This window comes from Schistocerca piceifrons, chromosome 1, assembly GCF_021461385.2.
Source record: "Schistocerca piceifrons isolate TAMUIC-IGC-003096 chromosome 1, iqSchPice1.1, whole genome shotgun sequence".
NCBI classification, from domain to species: Eukaryota; Metazoa; Arthropoda; class Insecta; order Orthoptera; family Acrididae; genus Schistocerca; species Schistocerca piceifrons.
This window is the reverse complement of record NC_060138.1, coordinates 197,642,997-197,662,713: the sequence shown is the minus strand read 5'-3', so window position 1 is coordinate 197,662,713 and position 19,717 is coordinate 197,642,997. Positions and strand designations below refer to the sequence as shown.

General features: G+C 43.6%; 1 protein-coding gene across 1 annotated transcript in view; it reads left to right on the top strand.

Moving 5' to 3' along the window:
• LOC124799287 overlaps positions 1–19,234 on the top strand; it is a 292,389-nt gene extending 273,155 nt beyond the window's left edge. The window contains exons 18-20 of the mRNA XM_047262901.1: positions 2,367–2,562; positions 9,746–9,895; positions 18,933–19,234. Of these exons, the coding sequence (XP_047118857.1) occupies positions 2,367–2,562; positions 9,746–9,895; positions 18,933–19,092 (506 nt within the window). The 3' untranslated portion in view covers positions 19,093–19,234. The remainder of the gene's footprint in view (positions 1–2,366; positions 2,563–9,745; positions 9,896–18,932) is intronic.
• Positions 19,235–19,717: the final 483 nt, after the last annotated feature.

Sequence of the window (19,717 nt, the reverse complement as noted above, 5' to 3'; positions counted from 1 at the left end):
AATTTTTCTGGATCGTTTCGTCTTCAGTAATGAAATGACATTCTACCTAAGTGGAAATCAGAGCATGCACAATGTGCTCATCTGTGAGGGTGGGAGGGGGTGGGGGAGGTCAGAAAATCCCCATGAGATGGTACAGTATCGGAGGAAGGAGAGATTAGTGTTTAACGTCCCGTCGACAACGAGGTCATTACAGACGGAGTGCAAGCTTGATTAGGGAAGGTTGATGAAAGAAATCGGCCGTGCCCTTTCAAAGGAATCATCCCAGCATTTGCCTGAAGCGATTGAGAGAAATCACGGACAACCTAAATGAGCGTGGCGGGACGAGGATTTGAACCGTCGTCCTCCCGAAACCGAGTCTAGTGTGCTAACTATTGAGCCACCTTTCTCGGTGCATACAGTATCAACGAGAACATCGTAAACTGAACGTTTCTTGTGCCGCATCCCGGGGGAAAGTTTATGGACCTTTCTTTTTCGGTGAAGCAACTGTAGCTGCTGTTTCTCCTCTTGAGGCGCTAGAACCATTGCTGTTTCCTCTACTGGAAGAAGCTGAATGAAAGAACTCTATTTGGCACCCAGATGGCGAGATGACTGGCATTACTCAGTGCGCGACTGGCTAAAGGGCTTTTATCCAACCACTAGATTCGCCCCAAGGGGCCGCATGACTGAGCTTGTTTTGCATGGCCTCCACGTCCAACTGATCGATAGCCATGCGATTTTACCTTTGGGAGAGGGAGGCGGGTGGGCGGTGGGGTTCATAAGGAATCATATGTATGTGCCTCCGCTACCAATTGATCTACCCGACTTAACAAACATGACTGAAGCAGTTGTTGCATCAGTTATTCCAGACTCAGTCATCAAGGTTTGGGTAGCACTTGCCTATCGACTCGATGTGTGGCATGTGACGGATGGTGCTCACATTGAACACTTGCAAGAAACTCTGTCTAAATTTTTCTTTCATTTGACGTGTTATTTATAACTGTAAGTTGAATGTAATAAATGTTACAAAGCATTTAAACCCAGATATCCATTTTGGTTGGGTTGTTTGGGGCAAGAGACCAAACAGCGAGGTCATCGGCCTCATCGGATTAGGGAGGGATGGGGAAGGAAGTCGGCCGTGCCCTTTCAAAGGAACCATTCCGGCATTTGCCTGGAGCGATTTAGGGAAATCACGGAAAACCTAAATCAGGATGGCCGGACGCGGGATTGAACCGTCGTCCTCCCGAATGCGAGTCCAGTGTGCTAACCACTGCGCGACCTCGCTCGGTGTTATATCCATTTTGAAGCACCTGTGTAATGCACCGTAAGTATTTTAATCTTTTTATTTGTTCTACCATTTTTGTATTTACTGTAAATGTAGACATAAAGCCGCCATTTTGTTTCACTGTCTGAGGTCGTGGTGGAAAAGTTGAAGAAAAAATAATGAAAGGTGAAACCATTACAATGGCTTGACACTTTCCAAAACGACAGTGTCCCACGGTTACATAACGGTGGAATTAATCATTTTACCGTTTACGTTATGGAAGAGTAGAAGAAGCTCCTCTTAGGTAGACTGAGATGCCAGAGTTGCAAGGACGCTGGACTCGTTTGTCGGACGAGCAGGTTTGAAAACCCACGTCCAGCTAACCAGAGTAATGATTTCGGTGAAATGATTAGGGCGAGTACCGTCATGGTGCATTTTAAAATGACGCGGACAGTTTCCTTGTACAGCCTTGTCAAATGGTTCAAATGGCTCTAAGCACTATGGGACTTAACATCTGCCGGCTGTGGTGGCCGAGCGGTTCTTGGCGCTTCAGTCTGGAACCGCGCGACCGCTACGGTCTCAGGTTCGAATTCTGCCTCGGATATTGATGTATGTGATATCCTTAGGTTAGTTAGGTTTAAGTAGTTCTGAGTTCTAGGGGACTGATGACCTCAGATGTTAAGTCCCATAGTGCTCAAAACCGTTTGAACCATTTGAACTTAACATCAGAGGTCATCAGTCCCCTAGACTTACAACTACTTAAACCTAACTAACCTAAGGACATCACACACATTCATGCCCGAGACTGGATTCGAACCTGCTACCGTAGCGACCTTGTCCAAATCGAGCTTGAGCTCCATCTGTAATAGCTTTTCATCAATGGGCTTATAGCCCTAATCTCACTTCTTCCTCTGCTTTTACGTACAGATGCGACACTGACGTTTTTGACAGTGTCCAGCCATTTCATGAACAGCTGTTCACCTACAAGATAACAGCAGTGAGATCGTCAGATCGAATATTGAGGACATAACAGTGACCTCGCCCGACCGTCAGGACCTTTCATCCACAGCTGAGTACTGTTTGCAGCGATATGAGCCGTCGGTGACGTTACTGCACATTTTTTCAGGCTTCAGCAAAACCACTGACGCGACTTGGCTGCCCGTCAACGAGAACTACGAGACTCTGAACGCCGCGGCCCAGGAGGCGGACGACCGCAGCCACCTCAAGACGTACCGCCAGCTGGTGCAGCTGCGCGCCGACCCAGCCGTCCAGACCGGCGACACAAAGGTCAACAGCTCGGGCAACGTGCTTGCCTTCTACAGGTCGGTCGCCTTCTAACATTGTACCCCTAACTGCAAGTCTCATAACGGAGTGAGCTTCGCCTCACCTTCCATATCCGCCTTCCCTTTTCCATTCGCATGCTGTAACCGATGAGTAAATTCCTCAAAATCCATAAACATCTTCACGAATCCTGTAAAATATGTCAATTTGAAGACCAAAACTACGTTCTTTCCCAGAAGCCTCCCGTATTTCAGTCAGCTGCCACGCCTATCTCAACTGTGTCGACGTTTCCATACACCTCCACAATCTCCATACCTCCACATCCCATCTCAATGAAACTTCAGCAGTACCCCACCATTCAACGAAGACTGCGAGCAATTTATCCATCCTGAAGCTTCGGAAAGATTAAAACTTTGTACCGGGCCGGGACTCTAACGTGTCTTTTATTTGAGGGAAGCAGAGCCCGAGCCGCGCGGGATTAGCCGAGCGGTCTGAGGCGCTGCAGTCATGGACTGTGCGGCTGGTCCCGGCGGTTCGAGTCCTCCCTCGGGAATGGGTGTGTGTGTTTGTCCTTAGGATAATTTAGGTTAAGTAGTGTGTAAGATTGGGGACTGATGACCTTAGCACTTAAGTCCCATAAGATTTCACACACATTTGAACATTTTTGGAGAGTCCGATGGGGTGCAGACTGGGTTGGGGTCAGACTCGAGACCTGGCCATTGTTTTTTTTTTGTTTTTATTTTTTTTATAAGTACCATGTCTAGAATACGTACTCCTAGCACCGCATCGTGCACTAAGTGAAGAAACAAATAGTCCCGGGACTCTTCTACGCTGAGGCAATTTATGGGTGCCACGCAGCATGACGCAGAGCGGTGCGCCGCTGCTCTCCTTACTCTCCATCATCCAGATATGTCTTCAAGCATGTAGTAGGTTATTCCACCAGCAGCCGATAGCGTTCCCGTCAGCTCAGTCAATGGGTATCTTCTCTTACCTGTTGTTGATCCAGCTGTGTGGAGGTTCGCGTAGGGCACTCTCTAAATACTTCCGTACAATCTTACTATGACATTCCTGTAGGAGGTTCCAAAGGTCTAGTATATCTTTATCGTGAAATAAATAGTTCACCACGTGCCCGTGGACTCTGGTGACTGCCATCATTTTGGTGCTAGGGAAATACAGTTCATCGGGAAAAACCGAGTTTCAATATGTTCCGGGGTTACTTGTAGACAGTACACCAAATTTGTCGCACCAAGCACCATACGTCTTCCGCTGCACCACATCTGCGACGGTGCTCGTCCGTGTCTAGTACTCCGCATTCCACACATAAAGACGAGTTCGTCGAAGCGCTATCAGCTGACCTGTTTACCCTTGACTCTGATGTACCATGCTGATCGGACATCTGTACTTACTGTAACCGCGTGTAACGTCCGTCACACCTCCTTACAACATGAGGGTTCTTTACATTCACGATGTTTGGTGGACGCCTCCTTTGCTGGTCGCGATGTTTCTTCCGTGCCGTCGCCTCTTTCGTCGTTGGTAGTGAGATGGACATTTTATCGGCAATTGCTGTACCGTTTGAGCTAGCCGAGCTCGAATGACGACTCGTCTTCAACGCTTCACTACCGCCCGACCTCATCTCCTACACTACTGGCCATAAAATTGCTACACCACGAAGATGACGTGCTACAGACGCGAAATGTAACCGACAGGAAGAAGATGCTGTGATATGCAAATGATTAGCTTTTCAGAGCATTCACACAAGGCTGGCGCCGGTGGCGACACCTACAACGACAACGTGCCGACATGAGGAAAGTTTCCAACCGATTTCTCATACACAAACAGCAGTTGACCGGCGTTGCCTGACCAGGCATCGGTCGTGTAAGGAGGCGACATGCGTATCATTACGTTTCCGACTTTGATGAAGGTCGGATTGCAGCCTATCGCGATTGCGGTATATCGTATCGCGACATTGCTGCTCGCGTTGGTCGAGATCCAATGACTGTTAGCAGAATATGGAATCGATGGGTTCAGGAGGGTAATACGGAACGCCCTGCTGGATCCTAACGGCCTCGTATCACTAGCAGTCGAGACAACAGGCATCTTAACCGCATGGCTTTAACGGATCGGGCAGCCATGTCACGATCCCTGCATCAACAGACGTTTGCAATACAACAACCATCTGCACGAACAGTTCGACGAGGTTTGCAGCAGCATGGGCTATCAGCTCGGAGACCATGGTTGCGGTTACCCTTGACGCTGCATGGTGTACTCAACGACGAACCTGGGTGCACGAATGGAAAAACGTCACTTTTTCCGATGAATCCAGGTTCTGTTTACAGCATTATGATGGTCGCAACCGTGTTTGGCGACATCGCGGTGAACGCACATTGGAAGCGTTATTCGTCATCTCCATACTGGCGTATCACCCCTCGTGATGGTATGGGGTGCCATTGGTTACACGTCTCGGTCACCTCTTGTTCGCATTGACGGCACTTTGAACAGTGGACGTTACATTTAAGATGTGTTACGATCCGTGGCTCTACCCTTCATTCGATCCCTGCGAAACCCTACATTTCAGCAGGGTAATGCACAACAGCATGTTGCAGGTCCTGTACGGGCCTTGCTGGATACAGAAGATATTCGACTGCTGCCCTGGCAAGCACATTCTCCAGGTCTCTCACCAATTGAAAACGACTGGTCAATGGTGGCCGAGCAACTGGCTTGTCACAATACGCCAGTCACCACTCTTGATGAACTGTGGTGTCGTGTTGAAGCTGCATGGGCAGCTGTACCTGTACACGCCATCCAAGCTCTGTTTGCCTCAATGCCCAGGCGTGTCAAGGCCGTTATTACCGCCACAGGTGGTTGTTCTGGGTACTGATTTGTCAGGATCTATACAACCAAATTGCGTGAAAATGTAATGACATGTCAGTTCTAGTATAATATATTTGTGTAATGAATAAGCGTTTATCATCTGCATTTCTTCTTGGTCTAGCAATTTTAATGGCCAGTAGTGTCTATTTCACAGAAGATCTCCTGCAACTTTGCAGGGCTAGCACTTCGTGAGGATAACAAAATGAGGAGACAGGACTTAAGCACAACTTAGGGAACTGTGTCCCAATGGATTTTCACTCTGCAGCCGACTTCGCGCTGATCTGAAACTTAATGTCAGATTAAAACTGCAAGACAGACCGTGAGTCGAAGTCATGTCTCCACAATTTCCTCTTCTCCAGGAATGCTACTCCTCGTAGGTTGTAGCAGAATTTATGTGAAATTTGTAAGGTAGGAGATGTACTGTCGAAACCAGAGCGTAGGTCGTTAGTCGTGCTTCGATAGCTCATTCGCTGGAGCACTTGCCCGCAAAAGGCAATGGTCGCAGGTTAGAATCCCGGAGGAACATAGTTTCAATCTGACAGGAAGTTTCAAATTAGCACACACTCAGTTGCAGAGTGAGATTTCAGTCTAGGAACAAGTTACCCACCCTGACAGCTGTAGCCGTAGTCCACATATTGTGATAAATAAAAGTGACTTACAGGTACCAGAAATTCAGATAAGTGGGCACAGACTAAATGAAAATGTGTGTGTAAAATTGCTAGACATCCAGATAGATTGTGACAGAAAGTGAACAGCTGAACTAAAGAGTTCCGAATGGAAAACTGAGCACTTACTAACCTCCCCGTCCGACTTAACCACCACCCAACCTCACGTAATATCTAGTCCAGCACCCAGGATTGCAAACGTACTTTGTTTAATTTCAACTGATGCTGTCTTCTGTAAATATCTTCTATGGAAGCACAATTAAGATAAAAGAGGTTCTTATTTTACAAAATCGAACAGTAAGAATACTGTTTAAAGTCGTTAAGAACATTAGGATTCCTTCTCGCTTGTAAATTCATTTACCCCTAATGCCATTTTAGGCTGATAATATGACTGGATCTGGACGAACTGTGAATTTGAGGACGACAGCGCTACAAGTAAGCGTAATAACCATATGGACTATGCATCTCCGTGTAGCGTCAGAGTGCACTTTGATGTTCTGGACCAAAAACCTTTAACAGGTAGAAGGCACACGTCAGGCATGAAATCGGAAGTTCTCAAGTTAACCGGAAATAACGAACGTAAAAGAGTGTCTTACTAACCACTCGTATTACAGCTATTGAGAACATTTGGGAATTTAAATTTCAGCTAACATTAATGTTCTATGTATTCTATCCGTCGAGAAAGCTATATTCAACGTCTTTTCATTTCCATACGTAGTATTTCTTACTCCATTGCAACGTTAACCGCGTGGGACCAGATCAGGCGTCCTCACCAACGGCTAGTTGCCCTGCACAGCAATCTGCATCACATGGAAATTTCAAATGGGAGTCCTTTGACCATCTTTCCTATCACCCGGATAGTCCTAAAAACTACTTCAGTTGTTTGTTCCCTCTGAGTAATATCTTCCGGTGAACATTTTGCCAACAACTAATGCTCTTAACGATAAATGTTTCGGTTCCGAAAACCAGGCAAATGAGTTTGACTTAATCTCTTCCGAATACAGAAAAATAGTCTATCTTGAAAAATGAAAGTAGTTTTAAGTTAGGTACACATCGCATTTAAGTTATACATGCACTTCTTACCTACATACTGACTCAATATCGTAGCTCCAGTTGGTGTTTCTTTATTAAATGCCGGCCGCGGTGGTCTAGCGGTTCTAGGCGCTCAGTCCGGAACCGCGGGACTGCTACGGTCGCAGGTTCGAATCCTGCCTCTGGCATGGATGTGTGTGATGTCCTCAGGTTAGTTAGGTTTAAGTAGTTCTAAGTTCTAGGGGACTGACGACCGCAGAAGTTAAGTCACATAGTGCTCAGAGCCATTTGAACCATTTTTTATTAAATCACACATGCCATTTTTTATAGGGGAACCTATAAATAGAAGGACTGGGCTGTAAAGCTATTGCTTCAAGTGCTGTGTGATGAAAGTAAGAAAATTGCGGTAAAACTCAGCCAAGGGAGTCGTAGAACAGCTTTTTGACCACAGGCGATTCTCTAGTACGAGATATGTCAGCAGTGAAACTCGACACCGCGCGACCGATATGGTCGCAGGTTCGAATCCTGCCTCGGGCATGGATGTGTGTGATGTCCTTAGGTTAGTTAGGTTTAAGTAGTTCTAAGTTCTAGGGGACTGATGACCTCAGATGTTAAGTCCCATAGTGCTCAGAGCCATTTGAACATTTTTTTTTGAAACTTGACCCACACTTGAGCTGGGCTCTCCTGATACCTGTGCTTTAGATCCAGACGCGGTATTTATGTGCTCCGTATTTTGCCATCAAATTACCAAACATTTTCCAGTTCACAATCTCACATGTGCTCTTTTCTTTTCCAAGGTACATAGATGGATACCGGCATGAGCTATAACACACCAAATCGTCTTCATGACAATACTTCGTTTACACCCGTCGGATAGTTCGTGCCTCAAATACTATTCCGTTTAATGACTCGTTACGAATTCGTAAACTCGGTAATAGAGCGTTCATCTCAAGTGTGAGCAGTTCACTGTCTCTGGACGCTGTTAACCGTCGCACACAAATTTGCTTCCTTTCTTTCTAGAACGAGACCAAGATGGCGCCGCTATGTCTCTCTTTCAGCCGTTTTATGTACATTATAAGATATTTCGACTGAAACTGTTGTTTATTTCGGCATGGTTGCCCTCCAAACCTTAACGGCATTTTAAAGCTTTTATATGACTGCATATTCTGTTCTATGGATCGAACTGATGCCATTCCAGTGTCAAATGCAGTAAGTAGTCACGACATGTGAAGGAAAGAAGAACATTTCAAATACAGTGTTTTGCAAATAATTGAAAATCTTAACTGGAAGAAAATCGTAGCGACAGCAGTTTTTGAACTACTCTTTGCTGAAATTGAATCGGGCTGTGAAGGGCGAATTACGATGGCACAGAACAGACCGATCTCTTCACTGACGGCAAAAGACTAAAAATAAAAGTCAACACATTTCTCGTCGACAACTTATTGTGTTCCATAGACGAATTGTCCATTGGAAATTTGAAACACAGAGACAACAAAAGTATTAAATACTTGCTGCTTTAATCAGAGGATTTCTCACCATTAATTTAGTTTAATTCAGTTCAGTTCAGTTTTTTAATGTTCTGCGCATCACTCTTGCATACTATCTACTGACGAACTCGTCTATGGAGAAGAAGGAGCTGTCAAGCAGAAATGATTTCCATTTTTTTAAATTTTAATTTTCGTCATTGGCCAGCACGTTTTATTCACAAGGCAGGTGCTGAATTATTTTATGATTGCATACTTTACTCATTTTTGTGCACGAGTGAGGTTAAGCTGCATTTAATGGAAATTATTTTTGTTCCCAGTGTTATACTTAAATATGTTACTATTACTTTCATATTGTGTCTAATGTTTCACAACCAACTTCATAAGAGAATTAACGTAATGTGATGCTGTTGTTAGTGTGCCCACAGTGGCCTAGATGAAGTTCGATTATGGACACCAGATATAATCCTTATAGCATTTTTCAGTGTAATGCGTACTTTTTCGTAGGTAAGGAATTTGCACAGAAAATTGTTCCATTGGACATAAATGATTGGAAGTGCGGAAAGTAAACTAATTTTCGAATGCTTTTATCACCAAAGTCAGTCATTTGGCGTACAGTAAACGTAGATGAACTCAGATGTTCGAAATTCTTTATTTTATGTGATTTCCGGTTCAAGTTCTGATAAATATGCACACCCAGGAATTTTGAACACTGAATTTCATTTCTTTCTGCAGTACTGTATTGTTGTTGATGACGATATACCTCGCCTTGTATTAAATTGCATGACTGCGTTTTTTTCTGAATTAAGTGGCAGCGCAGTTACCCAGACCAAGTAATAATACTTCTAAATAATTCCTCCTGTTGTTGCAGTTCTGTCAGGTTTGGTTATGATGCATTTATCATCAGTAATGAGCACTACCTCTGCTTTATCAGTGTACCAGTGACAGTCATTTATATGCAGGAAGAACAGTAGTAGTCTCAGAATTGAACCCTGTGGAGCCCCACTAGTAATTTGTCCCAATTGAGAAGAAGATTAATCATGAGACCTTCATGAGTCATCTGACATAATCCTTTGTGACCTATCTGTTAAACAGTACTTGTTGTACTTATCTCCAAAATAGTGAGCCATGCCCAGAGAGCAGAGTGGTTAACCAGTCGTTTGTGTTCGCAGGTCAGTGAACGAAATGGCGTCTGTAGTTGTGCTGGTGAACGTGGGAACTGAGGAGGAAACCGTGGACTTGGTAGACACGCTGCCTATCGTTACCGAGGAAGACGTGCTGGAAGTGTACGCCAGAAGCCTTGAGTCCCAAAAGGAAGAAGGGTAAGTGGGCTTGCGAGTGCCGCACTAAGCTCTCATAGTAGGTCACTTACGGCAAGTTTCGTACGCTTTAGGCATTTGTATCTATGTAATGACGCATCTCTCACAATAACGTAACTTTACCTAGATACACAAAACCGCAACCAGTCACTTTTTTGAATAATTATTTATTATTCCATTAACCGGCTTTTAAACCTTTTACAGTTATCTTCAGATGGTTTCTGGAAGTTGCATCATTATTTCTAGCGTAACGCTGGGTACTGGCTTGCGACAGTATAGGCGGCTTTTTCCATTAGTGTCCATGTGTCTGTTTCCATTTTGATGACTAGTTGGTTTATTACTTCACAAGTGATGATGAGGATAATGGCGATGACGAGGATAACGTGTTGGTCTGAGCGCTAGATACCAAGATCTTCACAGCCTGTACTATACTTTTTATAAGTATGGATAAAGTAGCACAATAGTAATACTTAAAAAAGAATGAAAATATAAAAATATTCTAAAATATGCGCGGACGCGCGGGCGCGCGCGCGAGCACACACACACACACACACACACACACATACACACACACACACACACACAAGGGCGAAAATCAAGCTTTTAGGAAGTTGTAAAACTAAACTGAGAAATTAAATGGAAAGATTTAAAATAGTGCAGCAGAGAGTTGTAACTGACTGATTGTCCAAATAAAAAAGATGAGCCAACCATTCTGCAACGCAATAAAATCTCTGACTAAAAGCTCAGGCTAGAATCGAGACCCGACATAGCATGTTGTAGGCTCAAGCATACGTGTCTCGTTATTCACTAAAATAATGGACACATCCCCATTTAATTTTTTTTTTTTTTTTTTTTTTTGCGCCTCGTCACAATATGAAATGTACTCAGGCAAAAAGTGGCTTGTATTGATTTGAGATTTGAACACCACAGGCATCACAGACTAGGTGGTCTTCTCGACATAGTATGAAGCCATGTGTCAGTAAGTAGTGCCCTATTCAGACACCGGTCGGAGTTACTTCATCCCACTGGAATGACTGGGTACGCCATGGGCGGATCGTTCGTTTCACCGATGACAGTTTATTGCTTCTCGTTGTCAGCCAGTTTGACTCAGCAGCGAAATGACAGTCTGAAGGGGAATCACATTGTATCATGCCAAGGTCCCAGCAGGCCACCTTGGCTGCTTGGTCTGCTTGATCGTTTCCTCAGATTGCCACATGTCCTGATACCCAGCAGAATGATACATTTCCCCCTTCCTATTGAAGAAAGACAAGTCTTTTCGTCGTTATCTCCGCTGACTACATTTGGTGCCATGGGGGACACAACTGTTCAGCCATGGGAGTCCCCTTGCTTTGAACCACCAGCATACACTGTTTTGAAATCACGATGCCTGTCTAAAATGTCACGGTCTGGAGTGTCTATTCACAAACCCACGCACATCCATCCACACATATGCACGTGAAGATTGCCATTATTTTTGGAGATACTTTCCCCTCTCAGTTTAGAGTTATGCAAAAGAGTAATATTCATTTGTCATGGTATGCAAGGTATCAGCAGCCAATTCCTTGTTACTTGTAGCCATTTTTTAAAGCTTCTGTGCCGCACGGTCTGCGCGTCCTGTCACGGTTCGCGTGGCTTCTCCCGTCGAAGGTTCGAGTCCTCCCTCTGGCATATGTGTGTGTTGTCCTTAGCGTAAGTTACTTTAAGTTGGATTAAGTAGTGTGTAATATTAGGGACCGATGATCTCAGCAGTTTGGTCCTATAAGACCTTACCACAAACTTCCAATTTTCTAAGGCTTCAGTGTACCTTACCATTTGCTTTAGTTTTACATATGTTGAACTGAATCAAACACATATTAGAAACAGTTTCAATTCACTGAAATAATTAGGTGTTATGGTGATGAGAGGGACAGCAGAGGAGACGCCTATCGTATCGACAAGTATTGATTCTTAAGAAGAGTCCTTCATACGATGGTACATTTAATGGTGAGACTGCCTGCTAGCTGAAGAGAACGTAATGTGACTACACGAGTTTCTAGTTAATATGTAATATATTCATTGCTTTCTTCGTAAAAAGTAATAATGGTGCTCCCTTGTACACACGAGAATACTGTTTAGAGATGAGACGCGCTTCACACAGAAGAATTATTTTAACGTTACTGACATCCACTTTTAGGATCATGACAAGCCATATGCGATCGCTGTTAGGTCTCATTCTCAAATGTTTTCACTGGACACATGAGCTACAATAAAAAAATTGCACAATTGGCTCTCCATTTATATCTGTGCTCTACAAATCACTGTGACGTGCATGGCAGAGGGTACTTCCCACTGAACGATCTATTAGGGTTTCTTCCCCTTCTATTCATGTGTGAGGCGCTGGAAGAACGAGTGTTTAAGTGCCTCTGTGCGTGATGCAAATACTCTAATTTTGTCTTCACGTACCCTGTAGGAGCAGAACATAGGGGGTTGCACTACATCCCTAGGTTCCTCACTTCAGGCTGGTTCATGAAACTTTGTAAGTACACTTTCGAGGAATAGTTGGTGTCTATCTTCAAGATTCTGCCAGTTCTTATTTTACAGTATCTCTATAACTCTCTCTTGTGACAATTTGCACTGCTGTTTTTTGTATACGTTCACTAGCCTCTGTTAGTCCTTTTTGCTAGGGCTCCCACATACATAAAAGATGTCCTTCTTGGTCAGAAACTCACTGAAAATAATGCACAAAGGATGGAAGTGGTGGCAACTATGTGTACTTAATATCAGACCCTATATTAGCAAAGTATAGCTAAAGTTTATTTACAACATACGCATTGGCGGGTAACAGTTCAATATCACTTATGTATTATGAGAAAAATAATGGTCCTAGTACTGATCCTTGTGGAAACCTTTATTCTATATCCCACCATTATACGCTGGTTGTTGAGGAGACATTATTTTTAGTATGGCTCAATGGCCGAGTGCAACCCGTTCATTTTGCAACGTCAACTGCCTTATCCATTATTATTTAGAGCATAGATTTGGAGCTGCACTACTTTGAATTGTCTCAGGCTGTATAGCCATAATAATTACTGCATAGATTTAGAACGGATAGGAGGAATACGCCAGACACAAGTGGCAACGTGTGTTAGGTCGAGAATTCTACAACCGTAAGTGATGTAATACCAGGGGTCGTGGTCGAGCGATAGCAGTTGATACAGACTCCGGTTCTGTGTACTCATAGTCCTTCCACATGTTAAAACTTACGTGCCCTTATCTGGTCTGCAGTCCTTCTTACGCTGAGGTATAGATGGTGAGGCATAGCCACACTTTGCATTGACCCAACAAACACAGAGAGAGTCCTAGGCCATTAAATAAATAACACACTACACTGACACAAACACCATCATGTAAATAACACACTGCCCAGCTAAAAGCACGCCATACTGCTGAGGCCCGGTGTCCTCCGAATAATCTGGTGTACAATAATAACAAGACGAACGCAAAGCTACAATTGCCTCACACCAGAATCTCCGGAATCTAGACAGTAGCTGCGACTCCCAATTGACAAGAAACTCTAAAATTTAACTCACGAGCGACTGCCGTATGAGTTCACAGTAATACTACCTGGTACGCACGACTTTCAAACACAACTCAGGGATACTCCTGCTTGACAACTACAAATCCATATTCTCGAAGACGATAAAAACTGGCACCCACAGTCGCGATCAAAATGGTCATCAGCGACTATTTAACAAGACAATGAGACATTTCACGACACGATAATAAGCATCGTCCAACTTAAGCTCAGCGAAGTGACAGATGACAGTAACGACCCGACATAAACATTTTTCATTTACGCTACCAACTTTTAATGTTGTTGGTATTGTCACAGTCAAAAACATAACTCCAGTGCACCAATGAAAGTCACTTCCTACGCCACTGTTAATATTTCGACTTTGCCAACACGAGATGAAAGATCAAAAGGATTTTACGACACTGAGGTGGAACTGCCATCAACCACATGTCCGTCCTCAGTCAATACCCATCTCATTCTGCCTCGAATAAGGACCTGTAAAGCCTGTTTATCACGTTTTAGCTGCTTTAGCAGTCAGCTACTTCACTTTCTCTAATATATACAATTTTGATACGATAATGCCGCACACTGGTTCCAACATTACCAGCTATCTAGTAATACTGCTTGAAGTAATTTTACGGTCGTGCTATCTGCTCAAAACCGTGTTTTTCTGGAAGGGCTACTTCTGCTTCTCCCTCCCTTCATTGTCTGTGATGAGACCAACTGCCTGCTGTTAAATGATGTCTGCTCCAGCCAACCCCAATTGAGTTTTAATTTTTCGAGCTAGAATCCCTGCGCCAAGATTCCAGAACCCTCCAACGATTCGATCCAGCCCCACCATGGTTGACTTGCATTTTGACCAGACCTCTACTCTAGCCTCGAGGCGAACGCACACTCGAGCGAATGCTGATGCACATGTTGATCTAAAGGTAGTATTAATATATGGTTACTACCAACAAACATTAAATTGAAGGGACCACAGATTGACGATATAATCCACTATCCTTTCTTCCCTTATTCTACTGACTATCACGGAATTTACTTTTAGTAAATGAGACTGGTCAGTAAGACAGCAGGTCACCGCCACGTCTCAAACTGGACCCCACTTCAGCGACTTACATGTCCCTAACCTACCCCAGTTATCCAACCACTTGAAGGGGACATACAGTGTAATGTGGAATGTGAACCATGTGACACTCTTCGAAAAACCTCACATCGTTTAGAGGTGACAGCTAGAGGGACTGAAAATTTCCGTGGCCTGACCGGGATTCGATTCTGCTACCTTCCAGTCTCCAGACACTTGCTTTAGCGTTAGACCACCAGGTCCTACTGAGATTACGCACCACATTGCGTCGCTAGTTCTAAAAAATGTACAGACATATTTGTATATAGTTCCCACAGGCAGTTGACACTGTCTTGGTGATTCTTTCATTTGCAGACAGCATCTGAATACTATGAACGTAGTATGAGAAACATAATTTTCCTCGTACTGATCCTTGTGATAACTTACATACTTATATCTCACAACTGTGCACTGGTTGTTGTGGAAATTACGTACTAGAACGCACTACTATTTCCTGCAGATTTACAGACTGGCTACTGTTTGGTTGCTGCAGGGAGATAGTGGGGACAAGGAAGGTGGCATGATCAGATACATGTTGTTGCGGAGATTCCATATGTACAACGCACTGCTATCTCCAACAACTGTACATACAGACTAGTGTAGGGTTCCTGCAAGGATGTAGTGAAGACAAGGGAGGTGTATCATCTCAAAGTTGCTTTCACTGGCGGACAACATTTGAATATTATTAAGGAGGGGACGTTCATGAAAAACAAAGTATTTAACAGATGCATCAAATCCACCATTTTGAATGCAGCAATGAAATTTTGTACCATGTCTTACATGAAATTAGCGAATTTCTTCTTAAGTTCCTTGCATTTAAAAAATAGTGTATGTCCCTTTTTCTCAGAAACTGTTTCACGAGATCCCTATAATTTTTTTACATTTAAACTCTTTGCATATATTAAGCTGCTGTTAAGTTTTTTGGATCTATCGAAAGGAGAATTTTAATAATTTTTAATTATAATTCTGTAAGTACGAGGGTTATTCCGAAAGTAAGGAACGATCGGTCGCGAAATGGAAAATACAGTGAAAATCTGATGAAGCTTTGCACAGATGTGTTGGGAACTGTGTCTAGCACGCCTGTCGATCGCATCATGTCGCTCTTTTCAGTTCTGAGCTCACAGTGAGAACGTAAAGATGGCTAGAAATTAGCGTCTCCCGCCAAGCATGATGGCCTGGCGAAAGATTTCGCCTGAAGCTATGCAATCCACATAACATAACTGTCATGCGGTTCGTTCTACACGACAATTATCTGCCGCACTCTGCATGGGCAATGAAGATGCTCCTGCAGCGTATTCGATGGAAAGTGTCTGATCACCCACAATACAGCCCGGATTGGCATCCCCTCAGGGTCATTTTCTCCAGATCTTTCATGCTCTTTCCTATCACCACAATATCATGTGCGAAAGCCAGAACATTTACCTTTTCCCTATGGTGACTCCTGTATTTTTTATCCTCTTGTGTTATCCTCTTCAGGGTGTTGTTGAGTGTCAAACTGAACAGAGTTGGTGATATAGTATCTCCCTGTCTCACTCCTGTTTTTTTTCTACCTTGTAGAACTCCCTCTGTACTTTCACTCTACATTTGATTCCATCACACACACTTCAGGTAGTTTTATCAGCTTGTCTGGCATCCCAGACTCTGCCATCATCCTCCACATCTCCTCTATCAGTGTGCTGTCATATGCTTTGATGAAGTCTATAAACATATGGGAGGTATCCTGATTGTACTTCCAGTTTCTTATCTACGAGGGTCACTCCAAAAGAAATGCACACTATTTTTGTAAAAATACAGTTTTCATTCTATATGTGTGCAAGTTTTACAGTGTGTAGATATATCTTTTTGAGTGTGAAATCTGCTAAGGTCATCAGTCCCTAAGCTAACACGCCGGCCGGTGTGGCCGAGCGATTCAAGGCGCTACAGTGTGGAACCGCGCGACCGCTACGGTCGCAGGTTCAAATCCTGCCTCGGGCACGGATGTGTGTGATGACCTCAGAAGTTAAGTCCCATAGTGCTCAGAGCCCTTTGAACCATTTTGAACCTAAGCTTACAAACTGCTTAACCTAAATTATAGATATATCCTTCCCACTGGTTTTCAAACTTACTTCAACCTGTTCCCGTGTCTTCAAGATGGCTGCTACACTTAACGTTCGTCTGAAGCAACGTGCTGTCATAGGATTCCTATGCTGTAAAAACGAGACAGTAGGAAACAACCACAAGAGGTTGAAAAAGGTGTATGGAGATGCTGCTGTCGATCGCAGTACAATTAGTCGGTGGGCAAGCAGGCTACGTGATGAAAGCGGGCACAGCAATATTCAGGATTGTCCTCTCAGCGGCAGGCCTCGTACTGCACACACTCCAGACAATGCGCAGAGAGTTAACGAATTGGTGACTGCTGACAGACGCATCACAGTGAACGAATTGTCACGCTACGTTGGGATAGAGGAAGAAAGTTTTTGCAGGATACTGAAAGTGTTGGCGTTAAAAAAGGTTTGTGCCAGGTGGGTTCCCAGGATGCTGGCAGTGGCTCACAAAGAAACAAGAAAAACAGTATGCAATGAACTTTTGGAACAGTACGAGAATGGTGGAGATGAATTTCTTGGAAGAATTGTGAGACGTGATGAAACATGGCTCCATCATTTTTCAACAGAGAGGAAGAGGCAATCAATGGAGTGTCATCATGCAAATTCACCCAAGAAAAAAATTAAAAACCACACCTTCTGCTGGAAAAGTTATGGCTACGGTGTTTTTCGATTCCGAAGGACTCTTGCTTGAGGACATCATGGCAAGTGAAACCATCATAAATTCTGATGCATATGTGATGACCCTGAAGAAACTTCAAACTCGACTGAGTCGTGTTCGACCACATAGGCAAAGCAGGATGTTTTGCTGTTGCACGACAATGCACGGCCACATGACAGTCAAAAAACCATGGAAGCGATCACAGAACTCGGATGGAGAACACTGAAACATCCGCCTTACAGTCCTGACCTGGCTCCATGTGATTATCATCTCTTTGGGAAACTGAAGGACTCTCTTCGTGGAACAAGGTTTGAAGATGATGATTCCCTTGTGCACGCTGCCAAACAGTGGCTCCAACAGGTTGGTCCAGAATTTGACCATGCGGATATACAGGCGCTGGTTCCAAGATGGCGTAAGGCAGTTGAGAGGGATTGAAATTATGTGGAGAAATGAAAATATTGTTCTTGAAGGATGTACTACACACTGTAAAACTTTCAAACATGAAGATTAAAAGATGGATTAAAAAAATAGCGTGCATTTATTTTGGAGTGACCCTCGTAGTATTTTTCTTAGTGTGAATATTTTGTCGGTTGTTGGCTTATCCTTTTTGAACCCACATGTGCTGTGTCTAATATATCTTCAGTGCATGGATTGAGCCGGTTCAGTATAATTCTTGATATTATTTTGTAACATATGCGTAGTAGAAATATCCCTTTATAGCTCTGTGTCAACATTTTGTCTCGCTTCTTGTGTAAGGTAGCAGATTTCATAACTTCGGCATTACTTCTTTCCTCCACTCCTTTTATCAATGCGCCTAGACATTCATATGTCCTGTCTCCCCATTCTTTCATAAGCTCTGGTGTTATCATGTCTCATGTCTATGCCTAGGCCTTCCCATTTTTTAGTCTTTTTATTGCCGCCTTCACTCCCATCAGAGCTGCTTCTTCAAGTAATGGCTGTATGTTCTGGTTGTTCTGCCATGTTTCCGTTGTCATAATGTGTATGCCAGGCAGTTAGGCAGCTCTTTGAAGTATCTCATCAAGCTCTCTAGATTCCCTTCATTCGTAGTGGAAAACTGATGTTTTCCATTCTTATCCTTCATTATCACAGACTTAGCTATGTAGTCCTTTCTATAGCTTCTCATTGTATTTAAAACTCTGTACTATAGTTCTGGCTATAGTACGCCTCCGCCTTCTCTATCTGTTTATTTATGAATGATCTTTCCTCTCGCTTGATTGTTCACCTCATTTCATGTCTTTTTATTTGGTTTTCATATTTGTTATTGCTCATCATTGCCTGTGTGTCTGTCTTCCTGCCTGAACTGGTTTTCTACGTGTTTCATTTAACCATGATTTGCGCTTGATACTGGTATTATTTTTGTCCCCTAGTAGTTCCTGCGCTGTCCCCTTTATAAAAAATAATTTGAAAATGATATTTTCGCTCAATTACACGAACGTCCCCCTTTAGCGTATTACGAGAAATGTAACGGTCCTAGTACTGAACCTTGTAGTAGACTTGAAATTATCTCACACCACTGAGCGGTGGTTGTTACGGAGATTAACACTATAATTCGCCGCTTGTTCCAACAGATGTACCTACAGGCTACTGCCTGTTTTCCACAGGGAGGTGCTGGAGGCGAGGGAAGTGTCACTGTCAGGGCAGGAGGCGGTGGTGCTGCGCCACAAGCGAGAGCAAACTGCCGCCGCCTCCAGACCGCTTTCTGCAGCGACGGTGCTGCTCACAGTCGCGGCTCTGCTGTGGGCTGGTGGGGTCAACCGCTAGGCTGGCGGCTTCTGCTCTGCTCTGACACACAACTCGCAGTATTTCGTTCCTACTTCCACGCCAGTCATTACATTACTTCATGTGTATAAAGTTATACTTTTATATCTTGCGTAAATGAGTAAATTATTGTGTCAAAACTCGATCAATGTAAAGTACTTGCAATAAATTATTATAAAGCAAAAAACTAGTTAGTTCTTAAATTTACAATGTACTTAGTGAACTTGTTACTGCTGAGGTGGTGATGCCGAAAAAACATTAGGAAAAGTGGAGGCCAAGTATGAAGGGCTTTCAATAGGTAATGAAACGCATTTTTTTCTCGGACAACTACGGTTGAATGAATGCAGAATCTGTTGTGGGACATTATGGAATATTCTCGCTTCAGCCCCTATATTTTCATGGAGTTCCGATAGGTGGCGGCACTATAGATAGCCTTCAAAATGTCATCTGTAACGAATGTAGGTTCCAAGAAGAGAGCTGTCGTTAAGTTTCTTTCGGCAGAATACCAGAGCATTATAGATATTCTTAAGCATTTGCAGAACGTCTGCGGAGACAAATAATTGTTGTGAAATAACTTTTAAAGTGAAGGTAAAAGTACTGTATTTACGTAGTAGAAGTGTCGAAGCAA